The following is a 20,490-nucleotide window of genomic DNA, read 5'->3' as shown; positions in this document are numbered from 1 at the left end:
GGTTGATTCTATGATTCTATGAAGGCTGGAACTTCTCAGTTTTTCCTCCCCTTCTACACCTGCTGTTTTACGTGTATGAAAGGAAATATTCAAACAAGTATGTTTGCATTTGCTACACATTGCTTCAAATTATCCCTTCTTTCCTCCCCAAACATATGCTCACGGAACAAAAGTGGGGAAATCATGACAGTAAGAAAACACTGAGAGCAGAAACTTAACTTTTGAATGACTGATTGATTTATTATTATTTGTGTCTGTGTTCAAAAATCCAGAAGTTACTGAGTACAATAAATGGCAGCGCTTCAGATACTAAATCTTCTGCCTCAAGCTTTAAGCAGACCTCAGCTGAGTTTGGAGAACCCCCCAAGGATCCCAACATGTACTTCCACAGTGGTTCTATGTCTGTCTTCAACAGATGCGTTTGGAGGTGTTTGTTGTGACAGCTCCTTTACTTGCAGGCAGCATGTTTGAGCCGTAGCAATGTGCATACCAAGTCCTAGGGGCTCTCATGTGGCAATGTTTTCCCAAAGATGTTGCTTTGTATTAGTAAGTGAATAGTGGTGCCAGTCCCTAGTAATCACCAGATACTACCAAGTCACGGGTCAGAAACTTTTGATTAAGTGCTATGAAGTCATTGTGGCTTGCTTTGAATTTACTTCTGTGCTTGAACCACAAAGTAAAATTTGTGGAGACGAAGTAAGGCCTATTTATTGTCCTTGAAATGTTATTTATTAGTTCAAGTATTTAAAGAATCCAAACAAATTTGTGCCTTTTTGACCATAGTCCCTTACCTTTCTTGGAAATAATACAGGTTTATGGAGGAGCACAAAGCTATGACTCAAAAATTCACAACTGAGCAAGAGGTTCTTCTCCAAGAGCTGAAAAAGAAACATGTGGATGAGCTGGAACTACAAAGTCAGCAGTTGCAGGAGGAGCATAAGCAGCAAATTTTGTCTCTGACAGCTGAGTTTCAGACAAAGCACCAAGCTGAAATTGAGACACTTAAATCTACGCTGGAAAGTAAACATCAGATTCAGCTGAAATCTTGTGTTGTTGAACTACAGGCAAAGCATCAGGCCCAAACTGATGAGCTGGAGGCTAAACACTTGTCAAATCTGGATTCCTTGGAGTTGTCCTACTTGTCTGAAATTCAGAATATAAGAGATGAGCATACTCAGGCTCTGGAGAAGCTACAGCTGCAGCACACAGAAAAGCTCCACGAACAGGAGAAAATGCACCAAGCACACCTGGTTCAGGAGGTGGAGATGCTGAAATTAAAGCATGCTGAAGAACTTCAGCTTTGCCAAAACAATTTGAAGATTGAGCTAGCTACTGTTCATATGGAAAAGCTTAAAGCCATGGCTGTTGAAGCTGAAGAAGCTCATAAGGTGGGTCAGAAAACCTGGCACAGAAGGTGAAATTTCATGGTACATTGTGTGGAATCACCTTTTTCCTTTGTTCTTGGGTTGTAATTCTACAACCTCTTTGTGCCAGCACTAACACCTGTGTGTACTCATATTGTGAGCTGAAATAGGAGGCTCAAGCTGAAAATTCAGTCCATCTGTCACTCCCTGCCCTGAATGCTCAGTCTACTGAGTTTTCAGTTTCAGTGTGTGGAAAGGCTGTAAATGAGGTAAATCTTTGAGCATAATTCAGGCTGGAGGTTCTCCATTTTGTGGCTCAGAGCTACTCTGCCTGATAGTTACCATGTAATTCTTCAGAGAGATTAGAGCAAAGCAAATGTCATTCCAGAGGTTAAGTCACATCTCTAGGAATCTAAAGAACCTCCCTAAGAATAGAGGATTTACAAAACATTTGCTAGATAAAAAAATAAACCCATTTCAGTGCCATAGAGCATATGTACTCTTCCACATCCTTGCTGGGGATATGGACAGTGGATTGAGTGCAGCCTCAGCAAGATCACTGACCACACCAAGTGTGTGGGGCAGTCACAGCTGGAGGGAAGGGATGTGCCATCCAGAGGGACCTTTACAGGCTGGAGAGGTGGAACAATGCAAACTTCATGAAGTTCAACAAAGCTAAGTGCAAGGTCCTACATCTGGGCCATGGCAATGCCAGGCACAGCTACAGGTTGTGTGGGGAAGGAATTGAAACCAGCAGTGAGGAGAAGGACTTGGGAGTGACAGTGGATGAGAAGCTCCCCATGAGCTGCAGTGTGAGCTCAGCCCAGAAAGCCAATCCAATCCTGGGCTGCATCCAAAGGAGTGTGGGCAGCAGGTCAAAAGAGGTGATTCTGCCCCTCTGCACTTGTGAGACCCCACCTGTAATACTGCACACAGTTCTGATGTCCTCAGTGTAAGAAGGACATGGAACTGTTGCAGCAAGTCCAGAGGAGGCCACAAAGTTACTAAGAGGACTGGAGCATCTCCCCTATGAGGACAGGCTGAGGGAGTTGGGGCTGTTCAGCCCCAGAGCAACCTTTCAATACCTGGAGGGCCTCCAAGGGAGCTGGTGAGGGACTGTGTGTTAGGAACTACAGTAACAGGATAAGGGGTAATGGACTCAAATTGTAGGAGGGGAAGTTTAGGTTAGATATTAGAAAGACGTTTTTCCTGTGAGGGTGCTGAGACACTGGCACAGGTTGCCCAGGGATGTGGTAGCTGCCCCGACCATGGTAATGTTCAAGGCCAGGCTGGATGAGCCTTGAGCAACCTGATCTAGTGAGGAGGTGTCCCTGCCCGTGGCAGGGGGTTGAAACTGGATGATCTATAAGGTCCATTCCAACCCCTAAAATTCTATGCTTCTATGTGTATTCTATGCTTCTAGGTGTATGTTGCCTCATTCCTGAGGCAATATTTTTCCTGTTTTCTTACAGGGTTTTTCCAACAGGAAGACGTGTTTTACAAATGGGTTGCAAAGGTATTTGGACTTACTTTGGTTTTTTCTCCCCTTTTAAAATTAATGCTTTCACAGGATGATTTGAACGCAGCTCTTCGAAATCAACGGCAGTTGCTGGAAGAAGAGAAACGTCTGGCTCTGGTTCTGTTACATGAGGAAGTGTTCCATATGGAGGAAAAGCACAGAAAAGCACTCCAGGAGCTTCAGGATCTTCATGAGGCAGAAATTAAGAAGCATAAGGAAGAGTACTCCAGGGAGCTGGAAAAAGAATTGGGGAAACTGAAAGCACAGCATGAACATGAGCAAGAGGTCAGAATGCTACTAATACCCAAACCCAAAATAATCCATACTTTAGCCAAAGTAAATTTTGACCTCAGAAGTAAGGCTGTATACCTAGGTAATTTAAGCCCATGTTTGTGTTACTCCCTTTCTGGAGGAGATGGAGGGGGCTGGACTAGCTTTCTTTGGAGATCCTGCTGTATTTAACCCAAAATTTTAAAACTGCCATTTTGATTTGAAGCTCATGGGCAGCAATTCTGGTCATTAACCGCTTGTGGAAAGTAACTGCTCACCTCAAGTTTTTATAAGTGGCAAACCAGTGCTAATATATACTTCTTCTCACACTGATTAATTCTTCCCTTAGAGAAATGACAGCAGGTAATTCTTTTCCAAGTAGGATTTCTCAGTGAAGTTTGGAAGTTTTCCTCTTGCTCTGAAAGCTTTTCTGTGTCTTCATGTTGGGAAAGCTTGTCTGTAAGCTTGATGTTCAATTTTTATAGCCTTATCAAAGTAATCATCACACTAAGTTCTCTTTCAGCATAGAAATGAAACAAGATCTTCTATTTGTTCAGTCCTTTATGCAGTCTGCCTGCTGTGGATACGAACAGCCAAGACTGATCAAGGCTCTTCACTTTTCTAGGTTATATTCATTAAGCAGGAGATGTCACCAAAAATGAGCTTTATCCAGCTATAACTACATAACATATGTGAAGTTAAAATATAGTTAACTTCTGCTTTTTCACTTTCTGACTTGAAAATTGGATAGTGTTCCAAGTAACTCTCAATTGCTTCTGGAAAAATAGATTGCCTAGGAAGGTAGTTTGTTTGGTGTTCTGGGAGGTTCTAATGGTTATTCAGTTTTTAAGCCCTTCGTCCTAGAAGCAGAATTTGTCTAGTCTGTCAACTACAGTGACTCCACTTAGAGGTAGTAATAAGAGAAAAACCCAAGTGAACACAAAAACCTCAAACCTTTCTCTGTTGTATCTCACAGTATAACTGCATTAAATCTTTGCTCCCATTTGAACAAGAGAAATCACATCTAACTAATGCGCCCATGGCAGGGAAGGGTGGGATTAGATGATCTGTAAGGTCCATTCCACCCCTTAAATTCTATGATTCTGTGCTCTCCCTGTGGTTCTCTCCCCATCTTTCCTCCTTATTTCTTTAAATTTCTCTTAGGGAAGTATCTGTTGGAAACAATAGGTCTGGAGTACTTTGTTAGTCTGACTGGGTGGTCTCATGGATACAGGAGATACTTACTTAATATCTTGTATCTTGTTGCTTCGTATCTATTTTTATCAACTTGCTTTCTCCATACCCAGCATGATCATAGAATTTAGGGTTGGAATGGACCTTACAGATCATCTAGTCCCAACCCCCTACCATGGGCAGGGACATCTCCTCCCTAGATCCGGTTGCTCAAGGCCTCATCCAGCCTGGCCTTGAACACCACCAGGGTCAGGGCAGCCACCACATCCCTGGGCAACCAGTGCCAGTGTCTCACCACCCTCACAAGAAAAAACTTTTTAGTATCTAACCAAACTTCTCCTCCTTAGGTTTGAACCCATTACCCCTTGTCCTATCACTGCAGTTCCTAACACAAAGTCCCTTTCCAGCTCCCTTGTAGCCCCTTCAGATACTGAAAAGTTGCTCTGAGTTCTCCACACAGTCTTCTCTTCTCCAGGCTGAACAGCCCCAACTCCCTCAGCCTGTCCTCATAGGGGAGGTGCTCCAGTCCTCTTAGCAACTTTGTGGCCTCCTCTGGACTTGCTCCAACAGTTCCATGTCCTTCTTATGCTGAGGACACCAGAACTGTGTGCAGTATTCGGGTCGGGTCTCATGAGAGCAGAGTAGAAGGGCAGAATCCCCTCTTTTGACCTGCTGCCCACACTCCTCCTTTGGACGCAGCCCAGGATTGGATTGGCTTTCTGGGCTGAGCTCACACTGCAGCTCATGGTGAGCTTCTCATCCACTGTCATTCCCAAGTCTGTCTCCTTACTGCTGGAGGATAGTCACCAACTCTGTATGACTTCGGGGATTATGAACATACTCTTAGGAATTTGGTCGAGCTTGATGGCTTTGGTTTGGTTTTATTTCTCCCTTAATTCTCAAACTATATCTAAAGTATTTTGTGTCCCTTCCTTGTCTGCAGCTTTATGCTTCTGCATCAGCCTCTGAAGTCGAATCTGTGCGAACAGCTCTTCTGGCTCAATTTGAGGAGATAAAATTGAAGCAGCAGCTTCAGTTCCAGGAGGAGATTGAGCTGTTGAAGTGTCAGTCGGAGATGCTGCTGGAGCAGCAGATTGCACAGCTGAAGGTGGGCTCTGGTGCAAATGCACTCCTGATATGCACTGGGAGTGTGTTTCACCTAAGAAAAGCAATTGGTATAGATTTTTGTTCTTCAGCCTCTAAAATGACAGTCTGAGTTAGATCTCTTTGTAGTTCACTGTGTTAGAACTAGGGAAGCAGCACTGGAAACAAAGCAGTGTTCTGTGAGGAGCTGTGTTTACCACGTGGTTATCTTACAGTCCAGAACTGGATGTGAAGGGGTGTCCTTCAAACAGAATCAGAATAATCAGCAGAACATATTTGCTTTAAGCAGCATTCCTTGTATAGTGTGACATTTAAGACTTTTTCTTGCTGTCTGCAGAGACTGGGCCCTTGGCCTGTCAGCCTGTTTCAGCTGCACTCTTGTTTATATGTTCAGTGCTATCTAAGCTTTTACCAAGTGTGTGGTGACAGTGAGCTCTTTGAGATATTTTATTGTTGTTGTTCTTAATCTCTGCTTTCATGGCTTCATCACTTGAGTTCCAAATTTTCATCAGGATAAGCATCTTCAAGATGTTTCCTACCTCTGACCTTCTGGAGTCTTGATCATGTTCTCTGTGTTGAAATGGAGACACACACCAGGAGTGTGTCCTGAAAAGCTGCTGCAGGTGTATTTGGCATTGCTGCCCTTAGCTGAACCCCAGCCTTGGGCCCACAGGAGCTGGGACCAGGCTGAGTGTTATACAGATACTCCAGATGTGATTCCTGTTTTTCTCTCTCTTGTGCTGCCTTAATTAGTACACCATAAAGCTCATTTTTTCTGGAAATTCGGCCAGGTCTAATTGTCCTGCCAGTAGTGCTGTCTACGGGGTTTTTTTCCTTGTGAACTTGGCAACCTGTCTTCTGTCCTAGGAGAGACTCCATAGATCTCTTTGCAGTGCTAGTCTGAGCTGCACTGTGGGCTGATACAGTTCTTCATGACCAGCCTTCCCCTGCCCACTCCCCCGTGCTCATTTATGCAGTTCTTTTTATGCCAATCAGTTTTCTTGCTTCCTTTGTTCTGCCACCCCTAGCAGATTTTATGTACTCAGAGTTGCTCCTTGTAGTCTAACATACTCTGGAAGTGGATGCACTGCTTCTGAGAAGAATAGGCAGGCTGTTCCGCAGACTTTGTCCACAAATTCTATGTCCTAGGTCAAGCAAAGTCCTCCTACTCCTTTGTGTCTGTTAATTTTTACCATCCTAACTGCTAAGCACTGTGCAAGGACTGGCTTAGTCTACCACAAAGGATCCAGGTCAACTCAGGTGACTGTGTTCTGCTCTGAGGTCTTATTTCATGCCCTGAGGAAAAACTGTTTTCTTGACCTTGGAGTGTATTGGTGGTCATAAATCAAATTGTCTGTTTTGTTTTTGTACTGTGATTATGTCCCAGTTCTGGTGTTGCAGAAACAACTACTAATCTGGATTCCTTTTAGCCTTTTGGCTTAGTCTCTTCAGCATGTCCAGAGAAAGGCAGCAGAGCTGGGGTAGGATCTAAAGCTCAGGTCCTCTAAGGAGTGGCTGATGGAGCTGGAAGTGTTCAGCCTGGAGGAAAGGAGGCTCATGGGGGACCTTCTTGCTCTCTAAAACTCCCTGATGGTTGTAGCCAGGTGGGAGTCAGGCTCTTTTCACAGGGAACAAATGACAGGACCAGAGGAAATAGCCTCTAGTTGTACCAGTGGAGATTTAGAACGGTATTAGGGAAAATTTCTTCACTGAAAGAGTGGTCAAGCACTGGCATAGGCTGCCCAGGGCAGCGGTGGAGTCACTGTCCCTGGAAATGTTCAAAAAGGAGTATGGGTGTGGTGCTTAGAGACATGGCTTAGTGGTGGACTTCTGGGAGTGCTGGGTTAATGGTTGGACTTGGTCGTCTTAGAAGGCTTTCCCAGCCAAAATGATTCTATGATTCTCTTCGGGAGGAGATGCCAGGACCTTGTTTTACCTCCCTTATTTGCTGATGCAGGAGTGGGGGATGTCTAATAGTGGCTTCCTTCAAAGTGCTTTCACAGAAGCATTTAGGTAGGAAAAGACCTCCAAGATCAAGTCCAACCTGTGACCAATCACCACCTTGTCAACTAGACCAAAGCACTAAGTGCCATGTCCAGTAATTTCCTGAATATCTCCAGGGATGATGACTCCACCACCTCCCTGGGCAGCCCCTTCCAATGTTTAACAACCCTTTCTGTGAAGAAATTCTTCCTGATGTCCAACCTGAACCTCCCCTGGTGCAGCTTGAGGCTGTGTCCTCTAGTCCTGTCACTTGTTCTCTGGGAGCAGAGCCTGACCCCACCTGGCTACAACCTCCTGTCAGGAGGAGAGCGAGAAGGTCCCCCCTGAGCCTCCTTTTCTCCAAGCCAAACAATCTCAGCTCCCTCAGCAGTTCCTCATAGGAGCCTACTCCAGCTCCATGCCCTTCTCTGAACATGCTCCAAGCCCTCAATGTCTCTCTTGAAGTGAGGGACCCAGAACTGGATGCAGGACTTGAAATGCCTCACCAGTGCTGAGCACACAGGGACAATCACTGCCCTGGTCCTCCTGGCCACACTATTTTTGATTTTTATCATAGTTTCAGCATGGTTTTGTTGATTGGGAGTGTTAACTGTCTAAGTTACTGCTAGTTAATGTCAGAGGTAGAATGTGTACTTCTAAAGAATGCCAAAAAAAGGGTGTGAGGTGGGTGTTTGGTTGAGATTTTTTTGGGAGAATGGTGGTGGCATGTGGTTTTTTCCCCTCTCTTTGTAAATCCAAGAATGTGTGATTTCTGCAGGATGAATTTGAAGCTGAAAAGAAGGCGTCACTGCATGACAAGGAGCAGGTGTTTGTTCAGGAGAGCAAGAAGGCACAGGCTGCTCACCAAAAGGAGCAGGAGATGTTATCAGCCCAGCTGCAAGAAAAGGCAGCAATAATCACCCAGGTGCATGGAAAATGTTTTCAGCCTAGATTTTAAATGTATTGTTGGGGTTGTATTTTAGCACAATGCTCTGTCCTGTCTCGAGGTGCATATAGAGGGACTGCATATATAGTACTGTGCTATATTAGACTGCTCTGTTAGGCCTTTCTGTTCAGGGGAAACACTGGAAGTGACACTAAGAATTCCTTACTGGTAATGCTTTATTGTGTCCAGCTCTGGCAGGATTTGGTGTGGGGTGAGAAGGTTGGCACGGGATCATAATGCTTTTCTTTCTATGCAGCTTCCTCCCAAATAGATATTTTGTCTTAATTGTTGGCATATTTATCATAGAATCAACCAGGCTGGACAGGACCTCCAAGAAAGATCATCAAGTCCAACCCTACCGTGGTTACTAGACCATGGCACTAAATGCCACATCCAGTCTCATCTTCAAAACCTCCAGGGATAGTGAATCCACCACCTCCCTGGGCAGCACATTCCAATGCCTGATCACACACTCCATAGAAAAACCTCTTCCTTATATGCAACCTAAACCTCCCCTGGCAGAGCTTGAGTCTGTGCCCTCTTGTCCTCCTGCTGGTTGCCTGTGAGAAGAAACCAATCCCACCTGACTCCAACCTCTTGTCTCAGGGAGTTGTAGAGGGTGATAAGATCTCCCCTGAGCCTCCTCTTCTCCAGGCTAAACAACCCCAGCTCCCTCAGCCTCTCCTCATAAATGAGACAGAGTTTCTAACAAAATGGGTCTCATTTGTTTGGCAGCCAAATCTGGAGGTAGATGTGGGTACACACACATGTATTTTTATTCGTGTATACACATATGTTTTGGTCAGATAGAGGTATCATCTGAACATACAAATATGAGGAGATAAGCCATTTTTCCAGGAACTTGTTTTCAGGAAGTGTTTCTAAGGCAAAATGTAGCCAAAATTGTTGACTTTGTTGCATTGTCACTGTATTTCCACAGCTGGAAAAGGAAGTGGAGTCTTTAAAGCATGAAATAGAGGAGACCAACTCTGAGCTGGAGACACTCCTTCAGCGGCGGGACAGGGAAAACCAGGAAGAAGGGAATTTGGTAGCCTTGTTGAGATCTGATATTGAGCAATACAAGGGGGAAAGGTTTGTTCATCTTTGGTTACATAATCCTTTTTTTGCTTGCTTGCTTGTTTTCTCACTCCTCATAAAGAATCAGTAACCAGGAAAATGAAGCTAGCTCAAATTAATAGTGTAGGATGATGATATATTGGTTTTATTCCCAGCTTTTTTTGAGATTTTTTTTTTTTCCATTGCCAACCTATTTTGACATGGAAAGCAAGTTGGGTTTTTTTCTTGCTCTTTTTCTTGCAGTGTGCTGAAGACTTTTTAGTAGTTTGGGGTTTTCACTGTCTCTAATCTTGGAAAAAACTTAAAAAATGGGGAAAGGTTCTGTGACAGAGGCTTTTGGTGCAATGTAGATTAGTTTGACGTGTTGTGGGAATACATTGGTTAGGAAGGCTGTCATGTTGAATCAGCTTCAAGAATTCCCTCTCTCATAGTTAAGAAATTGGCTTTTTGTTTTTCTTAACCCTAAAATGTGATTTATGCTGTCGGCTCTGCCCCAACACTCCTAGTTATTTTCATGTCACATCATCTTTACTATAGTATCTGTATCCTCCTTACTGCTGCTTCCATGGGTGTAGAAGACTGAGATTGCTGCTGGCTGCAGTATGATCTACCTGTGGAGAAGACCAAGTTGTTTTGCTGAACCAGCTCTTTGAAAATGACCTTTCTGTTTTGTGAATCGCCTTCACTGATAAAGATCAAACCATGGCAAGATCTCCTTTCTAGATTGTCACGTTTCTGTAGTTTCAAAGTGTCTTTCAGAACAGGTGCTGCATGTTTTGAAGTGTTCAATGTGCTTTTGTTCTAGGGAAAAACTGCAGGAATCTTATCACCATGTTTGGAAATTGCTCATGGAATTGGTGAAGGCCACAATAGCTATTGAGGACCTTATCTGTAGCAAGATTGGTCTTTGCCTCGATGACAGTCTGGCATCTGGAGATTCCAGAGGAACTCTCAGTATTATAGAAGAAATGGGATTCATGCAATATTTCAAAGCCAAAGAAAAGCATCACCTGGAAAAAGGTGAGTCCAAAGCTGCAAACCTGAATGTAGTCAATTCGTGTTCTTGAAAAATACCTTTTCATTTTCTGTCATGTGGATGAAGTTCAGAAGGAAGATACCTGTTGTCACAATATTTGTGTCCTGTGAGGTCACTCCACACCTAAGTGAGGTGTCCCTGTCCAGGGTAGGGGATTGGGACTAAGTGGACCTGTAAGGTCCATTCCAACCCCTGAATCCTATGATTCTGATTCTATGAATATTCCCAAATGTTGTGAAAAACCCTCTTGATTTTTTAGCATTGAATTGTTGATGTGTCCAAGTTTTCAGCTTGTAGTACATCTCCAGAACCAGCCAATGTCACTGTCTGGTGTCAGTTGTCTGAGTAACCAGTTCTGTGCCTAGCTGTCATTTTTGTGGTTTTAAATAGCTTGCTTGTTTTCAGTAGAGGAGCTGCTTGAAGAAACTCTCACAGAACACAACCAGCTGTCTCCAGGGACTGATGAGGGCTCTGAGTTGAGCCAATACTTATGTGAAAGTATTTTTGCAAAGCCAGAGTTGGCATATGAAAACGAAGAGATGATACTGAAAATTTGTCATCGTTTACACACTGCAGTGGAGAGACTTCTGGAACTGGTTACAGAGTCAACTAAACAGGTAAATCTTTTTAACCTATGTACAGCAACCTGTTCTAGTGGAAGGTGTCCCTGCCCATGGCAGGCAGGTGGAATTGCATGGTCTTTAAGATCCATTTCATGATTCTGTGATTCTCTGTGTGACACTAAAAATGTGAGGTCAGTTTTAAGGCTGTGTATTTTGCCTTCTAGCAGATGCTATGGGAAGGCAAGAAGTTGTTTGTAGATTTAAACTAGGATTTTAGATGCATTTAGGAGACCAAGACTGAAGTATTTTGAGGTTTTTTTGTCACACTTCCCATCAGTGCCAATTCAACATTGATAAACGGGTTCAGGAAAACTCAATCTGATGTTAAAATGTTTTGGGAATGTGTAGAAAGCGGCAAACAAACATCATTTGATTTATACACTGTTTAATTGTGACAAAAGGAGCTGGGACTCTATATCAGAAAAGCACTTGAATATTTCCATTCTGGGTTTAGACTGTCAGACTGCAAATCTGAGGCAGATGCACGAGTACTCTCTACATCTAGAGGACTGAATTTAGTGCTGCAGTAATTAGCTTGTTGAGTAAGGAAGCCCCTAACTTAAGAGAGAATATGAAGGGAAGGAGCATGTCTGAAATTAATCTACTCACCATGTACTTTGTGAAACCCAGAGATAAATGTCTGTGTAAAATGAGTGTTCACCACCTTAAAAAACTCCATCCTAGAATGAGGGGCTTAAATTTGTACTTTTAGGTACTGCTGCTGGTTCCACTAGCACACAGTTAACTTGTGCTTAGAGCACTTGCCCAAGCCATAGCAGATCTAGGTTTGAGGTGGCCTGTGTTCAAGCATACTGTGCTTACTTGTGGTGTACCTTGGACACCTGATGATGTGTGGACTTCACTGCCTGAATCTGTTGAGCAATTTAAGTGTAAGGATGCTTTGAATTTCAAGTGGCTGAGGAGCAGTTTAGCCAACAGGGAGGTATTTCTTTTTATGCACATTAAAGAAACTTTTGTTCCTAAGGAAGATTTGTTGCAAAAATCCTGATATGCAAGTATAGGGATTCACCAAAGTGTCCAGAGCTTTTAGGCAAAGCCAACCTAGTACTAGAGTGAAACTTCCAAACTTGGACATTAATGCATAAATGTTGTTTAAAAATTAAGAAGGTTTTTGTTTAAATGTCTGCAGTCTTATTACATTGCATATGCATCCAAGGTCTGATGCCAGGGCAATTTGTTCACTTGTAGCTGGAGAAAATGCATGAAAACCATGCACAGTTTGAAGAGGAATTCGGCCGCCGAAATCAGGAGACGGCCCAGGTGGTGAGTCAGCACCAGGAGCTGATGGAGTGCCTCAGTGAGGAGAGTGAGGCCAAGACTCAGCTGGCACTGGAGCTTCATAAAGCAGAGGGTAAGGAAATCAATATAAGGAGATTTCAGTGTCATTTACTCATAGCTCATTCTTCCCAATATCTATGATGCACTTTTTGTGTCCTGGATTTCTTGGGCTCTGAATCAAATGTTTGATATTACTTTCTGGAGAATCTTTCTTTCAACCTCAGCCTTCAGCAGTGGATGTGTCTGGCTGTCCTGTGTTGTGAGCTGATCCCAGGCCCTCAAAGCTTAATGATCCCAGTATGTATTCTGCAGGTTTGGAGATGTTTTGTGGCATGGCAGCCTCATGAAATCTGTTGGAAGACATTAGCTGGTACATTTTGTTCCTTAAGGTACTTCCAAAAGCCTAGCTACAGTGAAAACTTCAATCAGCTTTCAATTCTTGCTTTCTACTTCACCTTCCATTGTTTGCCAAAAATTGTTTGCTAATATTTTCAAGTTGCTTCTTCCCAATAGATGAGTTGGACTTTATTTGCACTGTGGCTTTGCCTTTCTAGGCATTATCGAAGGCTACGTTGCAGAAAAAGCTGCATTGGAAGAGGCCTTGAACCTGAAAGAGGAATCGGAGCGTCGCCTCGTTGTGGAGCTGGAGAACATGCGCGAATGCTTCCAGAAGCTAACCCAGGAGCAAGCAATTCTTGGTGAGGAGTGGGTATGGCCTCATTAGAGGAAAACCACGCTGTCTCCAGTCAGGGCACACTGCAATGTGTTTCTCTAATGTCCCTATGTTTGGTTTGATGACGTAGTGAGCAGCTCAGACTGGTACAGAACCTAGCAGGTCTTCCTGTAGAGCAGAAAGCAAAATAAAGCAGTTGTTCCTTTGCTTGTAAGATGATAGTACTGTTAATAAAGAGTACTGCTGTAGTTGTATCCATAGTTAGCATGGGGAAGTGTTTGAGAAATGAGACGTGTGTTAACTCCAGATAGTTAGTTGCAACAGGTAATTGGCACCTAGTTAGTAACTGAAATGCTGGTTCTTTGGCACTACGGTCAGAGAGAAGAGTTGGAGCTTCAAGGCTTTTGGCTGCTTCCAGGGCTAAGGAGAGAGCTTAGTAATGACAGAACAAATAAACTTGTCCTGGAAAATAATTTGAATTATGAAGACATTATGGTGATGATGTGTACTCAGGTTTAGACAGAAGCTCTTCCTCTGCTCACACACATGATCAGTAAGGGTGACTGGGAAGATCTTAGTGATCAAGCGCAAAGTCTATTTAGGCTTTAAAAGGAAAGTATATGGGTTGGAAAAGCCGAATGAGGTAGTACTGTTGGGAAGGATAACGTGAAGCAAGGGTCTTACATTTTTGTGTAAAGGGTGACGCAGTGCAAGCTGGATATAGCCACTGAAAGACCAAATCAGACTTGGGTAAGTAGGTGCACGTAAGTATGGGATATGACCTTGACAGGTTTGAGAGGTGGCCAATGCAAACCGCATGTAGTTCAACAAAATGAAGTGCAAGGTCCTACATCTGGGCCATGGCAATGCCAGGCACAGCTACAGGTTGTGTGGGGAAGGAATTGAAACCAGCAGTGAGGAGAAGGACTTGGGAGTGACAGTGGATGAGAAGCTCCCCATGAGCTGCAGTGTGAGCTCAGCCCAGAAAGCCAATCCAATCCTGGGCTGCATCCAAAGGAGTGTGGGCAGCAGGTCAAAAGAGGTGATTCTCACCCTCTGCTCTTGTGAGACCCACCTGGAATACTGCACACAGTTCTGGTGTCCTCAGCATAAGAAGGACATGGAACTGTTGGAGCAAGTCCAGAGGAGGCCACAAAGTTGCTAAGAGGACTAGAGCATCTCCCCTATGAGGACAGGCTGAGGGAGTTGGGGCTGTTCAGCCTGGAGAAGAGAAGACCTCAGAGCAACTTTTCGATATCTGAAGGGGCTACAAGGGAGCTGGAGAGGGACTCTGTGTTAGGAACTGCAGTGATAGGACAAGGGGTAATGGGATCAAACTGAAGGAGGGGAAGTCTAGGTTGGATATGAGGTTGTGAAGTTCTTCCCTGTGAGGGTGGTGAGACACTGGCACAGGTTGCCCAGGGATGTGGTGGCTGCCCCAACCCTGGCAGTGTTCAGGGCCAGGCTGGATAAGGCCTTGAGCAACCTGGTCTAGTGAGGAGGTGTCCTTGTCCATGGCAGGGGGTTGGGACTTGATCTGTAAGGTCCATTCCAGTCCCTAAGTTCTATGATTCCCTGATGATATGATTCTAAGTCTAAGGGAGCCTAGAGAAATCTAACAATGGACTGGTAGGTCTGGAAAAGGAAGAGGAGAGCAGAGTGGTACAGAAGGCTGGTTATGGGAGAAAAGAGGAAACCAAGACTAAACAATAAGGATCCACAGAGCTCTGTACTAACTTTGGAATCTAGCAGTGAAGTGAAATTTGTAGATGCCAGATTGAAAGAGGCATTTCTATTATGCTTCTCTCCCAAGCTAAGTGCAGACTTCACTCCTGAGTGGCAAACACTGAGATCTGATACATTCATGGTTGCTGTGATTGTTTTGTGGTCTACTCAAAAGATAATTCTCCTATAATTTTTTTAGTTTAACTTGATTTACATACACATAGAAATTCATAGATATGTTCTCTTTCATATTCACTGTCTCTTGTTTCTAGGCTTTTTCTTTTCCCTCAGGGTGTGAGCTGGACAAACCAAATCCCTCAGGTGAATAAAGACTTAGCTAGGTAAATCCCTGTGCGAGTCACATAGCTGCACGGAGCTGTTTTGCCCGTTACTGTATCTTTATTTCTTCTGTCCATTCAGATCTCTGTCAAACACTATTTTTATTGAACTTATTTTTGGTAACTAGCTCACTGCCCTGAGATTTACTGCTGCATTCTGAATGAGAAGGAATGTAGAACGGAGCTGGTTACGATGTATTTTGGGACTGACATTCTCACAGGAGCTCCAGTCCTGCTCTTACCAGCAGTATTTGCTCAGTGAGTGCTGAGTCCTAAAACTCATCCCTTTTCTTCCACCCCAACCATTTGTAGTACGCTTCCTCTGTTTTGGAATTGTTTGTAGTCTGTGGAAAACACGATAAATTTAACTCTTATTGTTGGGAGTTGATTGACGTGGCTTATTCCTTGAAAAGCTGACACCTCCTCCTGCTTCTGATGTGGAATACTAATGTGAGTAGAATGGCCTTGCTAGTTAAATACACTCAGGGTGGAGCTTGACATTTGCTGATGACCTTGGGCGGGGGGAGGAGTGTGCTGGGACCTTACCTGAGGGGAACTGCATGGTTTTCATTAAAAGTAATGAAACAGCAGGTTTGTCCATACAAAGACACAAATCTGTGAACTGAGGATCTATTTGTGTTGCTTGCAATTCTATTTATACACTTGGGGAACATGTGCTTAAAGAAAAAAACACTCAAAAAAAAAAAAAAAAAAAAAGAAAGAACCGCTCAAAAAACTGGTCAGACTTACTGAGGTTGCCAAAACTTGATACCTGCTGTCTATGAAACTTTGCTGATTCCAGGTAAAATCTGTTTGCCTCATCACTTTTTTCCATTAACTTGCATTTCCCTCTGAGGAGGTGACCATGACTGTAGCTTGGTGTTACCTAACCAGTATTTTGTTCCTCAGAAACCACTAGTGTTCCTTTGGAGGCTAAAAAGAAGTCACGGACTCACGAATGACCATGTTTCATAGGATAAACTCCTGTGCTTGTTTTCCCAAGTGTCAGTTCTCTTCTTGTGGGATCAGTCTACCTACATGACCTTCCTGTAGGTGCACAAATATCTGTGCACACTGAACCTTGCCCTCCCCTGTTCCCCATGTCTCAGCAAGTACACTAGAGTGCTATTTTATTCCCATTTTTCCCACTTCCTGCCTGGCAAATCTCAGCTCTTGGCAAAAGACATTCTCAGTTGTGCAGCTGTGCCTGGGATTGAGTCTCCTAATGGAATTCAGACAATTGTTGGCTTTTCTCTGTGTGTTTCAGCCATGGATTGCTTGCTCTGTTGCAGCTCATGATGCATATGACACGTGATATATCCAATCCTGCTCCAGGGGGAGTGGGAGAGAAGCTCGGGGACACTCTTCATTTAATGCATGCTACCAGAGCCTGAGTTACATCCACAGCTTAATGAACTTGCCATTATTGTTTGGGATTATTTAGCACAGTGCTAGGAAAAGCAGGGAGTGTGGCATGGTGATTGTGCCATTGTTATAACTGCATCCAAAGGAGTGTGGGCAGCAGGTCAAAAGAGGTGATTCTGCCCCTCTACTCTGCTCTTGTGAGACCCACCTGGAATACTGCACACAGTTCTGGTGTCCTCAACATAAGGACATGGAACTGCTGTTAGAGCAAGTCCAGAGGAGGCCACAAAGTTACTAAGAGGACTGGAGCATCTCCCCTATGAAGACAGGCTGAGGGAGTTAGGGCTGTTCAGCCTGGAGAAGAGAAGGTTGTCTGGAGACACAATAGCAACTTTTCAATATCTGAAGGGCCTACAAGGAGCCTGAGGGACTCTGTGTTAGGAACTGAAGTGATAGGAGAAGGGGTAATGGATTCAAACTGAAAGAGGGGATGTTTAGGTTAGATATTAGAAAAAAGTATTTTTCCTGTGAGGGTGGTGAGACGCTGGCACAGGTTGCCCAGGGATGTGGTGGCTGCCGTGACCCTGGCAGTGTTCAAGGCCAGGTTGGATGAGGCCTTGAACAACCTGATGTAGTGAGCTGCCCATGGCAGGGGGGTGAAACTAGATGATCTGTAAGGTCCATTCCAACCCCTAAATTCTATGTTTCTATGATAGACTATGGCTCTTGGTACTTGTAGATGCAAAATTAGGACTTGGAGTGAAGTGTTGTTGCAACTACAATGTTATTACTCAAAGGCAGAATACTTCCCAGGGTTAGAGGCTTTTATGATGTGTAGTCTGGGTGTGTATCTCCAGCAGTTCCTCATTAATCCTGGGGTTTGTGTTTATCAGCCAATAGCAAACTGCAGGAGGAGCCAGTGCCAGTGTACCCAGGTGTAAGGGAGGGCACGTTGTCTAACACATTGTCTAGAGTGACTGCAAACCGAAATGGGTTTTATTTCCCTCAGCTGGGTGTGCTGTGCTCCCATGTTGGCCGTGTACATGTGTGCTGCATGTCTTGAAGAACTTGAGAGACTAATGAGCAATCTTATGTCCATTTCAGTCGGTTTCAAAGCTGCCATGGGTACTTAGCAAATTTGTCAAGGGGTTATGGAACCTGGTGCAGTTGCATATCTGCTAAGTTTTCATTTGCTCAATTAACCTCCGTTTTTTTCTCGCATATTTTAATATTGTCTTTATGCCGAGAAAGTGTGGTTGCTGCAGTAGGAGACGAAGGTGAGTATACCATGGAATCACAGGGTTGCTGTGGACATTGAGAGCTCATGCAGTCCATAGTTTTGTCCAAAACCAGAATCTATTGTCCTTGTGTCTATTTGTCCAGCCTCTTTGACTTCCAGATTCAGAGACTTCACAGATCCTGCACATTCTGTTCCATTATCCTCACCAAGGTGACATTCTCCCAGTGTTTGGTGTAAACCTTGCATCATTCCAAGCCTGTAACACATGCTCTTTTAAGCATGAATGTGGAGATGTTTATGATTCGTTTTGCTTATTTTTAAGTGTCTAGAAGTGTAATTAAATACCTGTGGATAGTGAAACCCTAGAAAAACTATTCTAAGCAGGCTGTGGTATCGCTTTTGCTTTCAAAGGTTTGTAAGAGCAGCTTGCAGTGATGTTAGGTAAGAAATCTGGTCACGCTTCAGAAAGGGAATTGCCCCTTCTGGAAACTGGGCAGGATGACCACTTAGGGTCCTTGTGGAGTCATAGACTTACTTTTGACCTATGATCATTTTAAAATTAAAATGAGCACTTGCAGGACCTTGCTTTGATATAAAACAGAAAGACATCTGTCTTCATGCTCGGGTTACTTCATAGAATTGTAGAATCATAGAATTTAGGGGTTAGAATGGACCTTACAGGTCATCTAGTCCCACACCCCTGCCGTGGGCAGGGACACCTCCTCACTAGATCAGGTTGCTCAAGGCTCATCCAACCTGGCCTTGAACACCACCAGGGTCAGGGCAGCCACCACATCCCTGGGCAACCTGTGCCAGTGTCTCATCACCCTCACAGAAAAACACTTTTCTCTCACATCCAACCTAGACTTTCCCTCCTTCAGTTTGAACCCATTACCCCTTGTCTTAACATTGCAGTTCCTAACACAGAGTCCCTCTCCAGCTCCTTGTAGCCCCTTCAGATCTGGGGTCTCCACACAACCTTCTCTTCTCCAGGCTGAACAGCCCCAACTTCCTCAGCCTGTCTTCATAGGGGAAATGCTCCAGTCCTCTTATCAACTTTGTGGCCTCCTCTGGACTGGCTCCAACATTTCCATGTCCTCCTTATGTTGAGGACACCAGAACTGCAAGCAGCAGCTCTTGATAACTTAAACAATTTGAGCTATGTATGTTTTCATATTTGGGGTATTTCTTTTGCTGTCTGTGTAGGGGAAACATGCTATCTTTTTTCCCAGGTGTTTCTTCACTTTGTAACCTCAGAGCTGGACTGATTTTCTGTAGTAAGCATGATTTTTCTGTGGATTTTAATCCCCACTCAGGTTCAGAGGAATATATTAACTTTGCCTGCTCACAGCAGCTAACCTCAGGGTTGGGCTGGGCAGTAGTGGCCACTGGAGAGATGGACCAGGTGCTAACTCACCAGGATAGATGTCACCAGCAGTATCCAGCATGGCACAAGGCCAGATATTGGATGTCTAAGAAGGATTTTGGCAGGAGAGTTTGGAGGAATTGAGAATTCTATGTTGGATGACTTGGTTAAGCAGAGATTTGGGACAGAAGGGAGGCAAAGATTTGGGATAGAGCGGTGAAGGGTGGGTATGACAGACTAGGTGGCTGACAGAGGTGTGTGGGGCTTAAACGTGGGGATGGAGCACACCTGGAATGGTGTGAATTTGGAGGATTGAAGATCTGATGTGGCTTGTAAAGAGCCTCTGGGGCAGGAAGAGTGTGAAACCAGGGCAAGGACCTAGGGAGTGAACTCAAAGGATTCCTGTCAGGTGAGATGAGGCTCTCTGGAACTGTGAGGTCTCCAGGGGAGAAGGTGAAAACTTTCTAAGTACCTAGAATATCTCTAACTTCAGGATTGGGAACAGATGCCTGTGGCCTCCTTTATTACCTCATACAATAGTCACATCAGAAATGGCTTTTGGAGGCCTCACTGACAGTCATGGATCAGAATTCTCTTACAGCCCATCTCAGAAGTTTTTTTCTGTGTTTCGATGCTGTCCAAAGTACCTGAATTTGATCTCATCTGAAATATTTGATTTTTGTGCCCTGACAAGTTGTATTATTTTTGTGTTCTTATTCAGGCCTACTCAAGGAAGTAGAATTTTTATCCAAGGAGAAATTAGAGCTTCAGTGTCAGGCAGAAAAGGACCATTCCAACTTACGCTCTCAAATGAAGGTTTTGGAGGTGGAACTGGAAGAACAGTTGCTCAGTAACCAAGACCTCTCTGCACGGTTACTGGAGGTTGCAGAGTTAAAACAGCAAATCCAAGTTCTTGAAAAACAGCTTAAAAATCAGCGACAGTTCATGGACGTAAGTAAACTTAGGACCACATCTCCATGGGTTTGGAGGGGATAAATGTCTTCCTGGTTTGTGACTGAGACTTGGAAGATGGTTCCTAAAATGAGATATTTTCTGGTTTGTTTTAAATTAAGACCTTGGTATTTTAGCCTCATAAAAGAAAAAAAAAAAGGTAGTGCATGGTAATTTTTCCAGTTTATTAATTGATAGTTGTGGTTTTGTTTGTCCATTGCAGGCAAAAAAGTGAGTTTTTCTTTCCCTGTAACTGTAGATATGCTTTCAGGACTATAAAAGTTGTTCATTACTTTTAAATCAGTACAGTTTCTTCACCACAAAAGCAAACCCCAAATTATTCTTGTACTCAATATTGCAGTGAAATGCAAAGTGTCTTAAAGAACATTTTCACTCTCTCTGGCTGCCAGGAACAAG

The 20,490-nt window shown here is 43.9% G+C and overlaps 1 protein-coding gene across 1 annotated transcript in view; it reads left to right on the top strand.

The window, feature by feature from the left end:
• Positions 1-811: 811 nt before the first annotated feature.
• Positions 812-20,490, top strand: part of PCNT (pericentrin) — a gene marked incomplete at both ends in the record, with an annotated part of 35,645 nt that continues 15,966 nt past the window's right edge. Inside the window, 10 exons of the mRNA XM_009080551.1 lie at positions 812-1,388; positions 2,935-3,168; positions 5,291-5,455; positions 8,213-8,359; positions 9,321-9,472; positions 10,263-10,477; positions 10,899-11,110; positions 12,326-12,488; positions 12,970-13,113; positions 19,844-20,073. Coding sequence (XP_009078799.1) covers positions 812-1,388; positions 2,935-3,168; positions 5,291-5,455; positions 8,213-8,359; positions 9,321-9,472; positions 10,263-10,477; positions 10,899-11,110; positions 12,326-12,488; positions 12,970-13,113; positions 19,844-20,073 — 2,239 coding nt within the window. The remainder of the gene's footprint in view (positions 1,389-2,934; positions 3,169-5,290; positions 5,456-8,212; positions 8,360-9,320; positions 9,473-10,262; positions 10,478-10,898; positions 11,111-12,325; positions 12,489-12,969; positions 13,114-19,843; positions 20,074-20,490) is intronic.

The sequence above is a fragment of the Acanthisitta chloris genome, unplaced genomic scaffold, assembly GCF_000695815.1.
Source record: "Acanthisitta chloris isolate BGI_N310 unplaced genomic scaffold, ASM69581v1 scaffold1498, whole genome shotgun sequence".
NCBI lineage: Eukaryota > Metazoa > Chordata > Aves > Passeriformes > Acanthisittidae > Acanthisitta > Acanthisitta chloris.
This window is presented reverse-complemented; position numbering and strand designations above follow the sequence as displayed.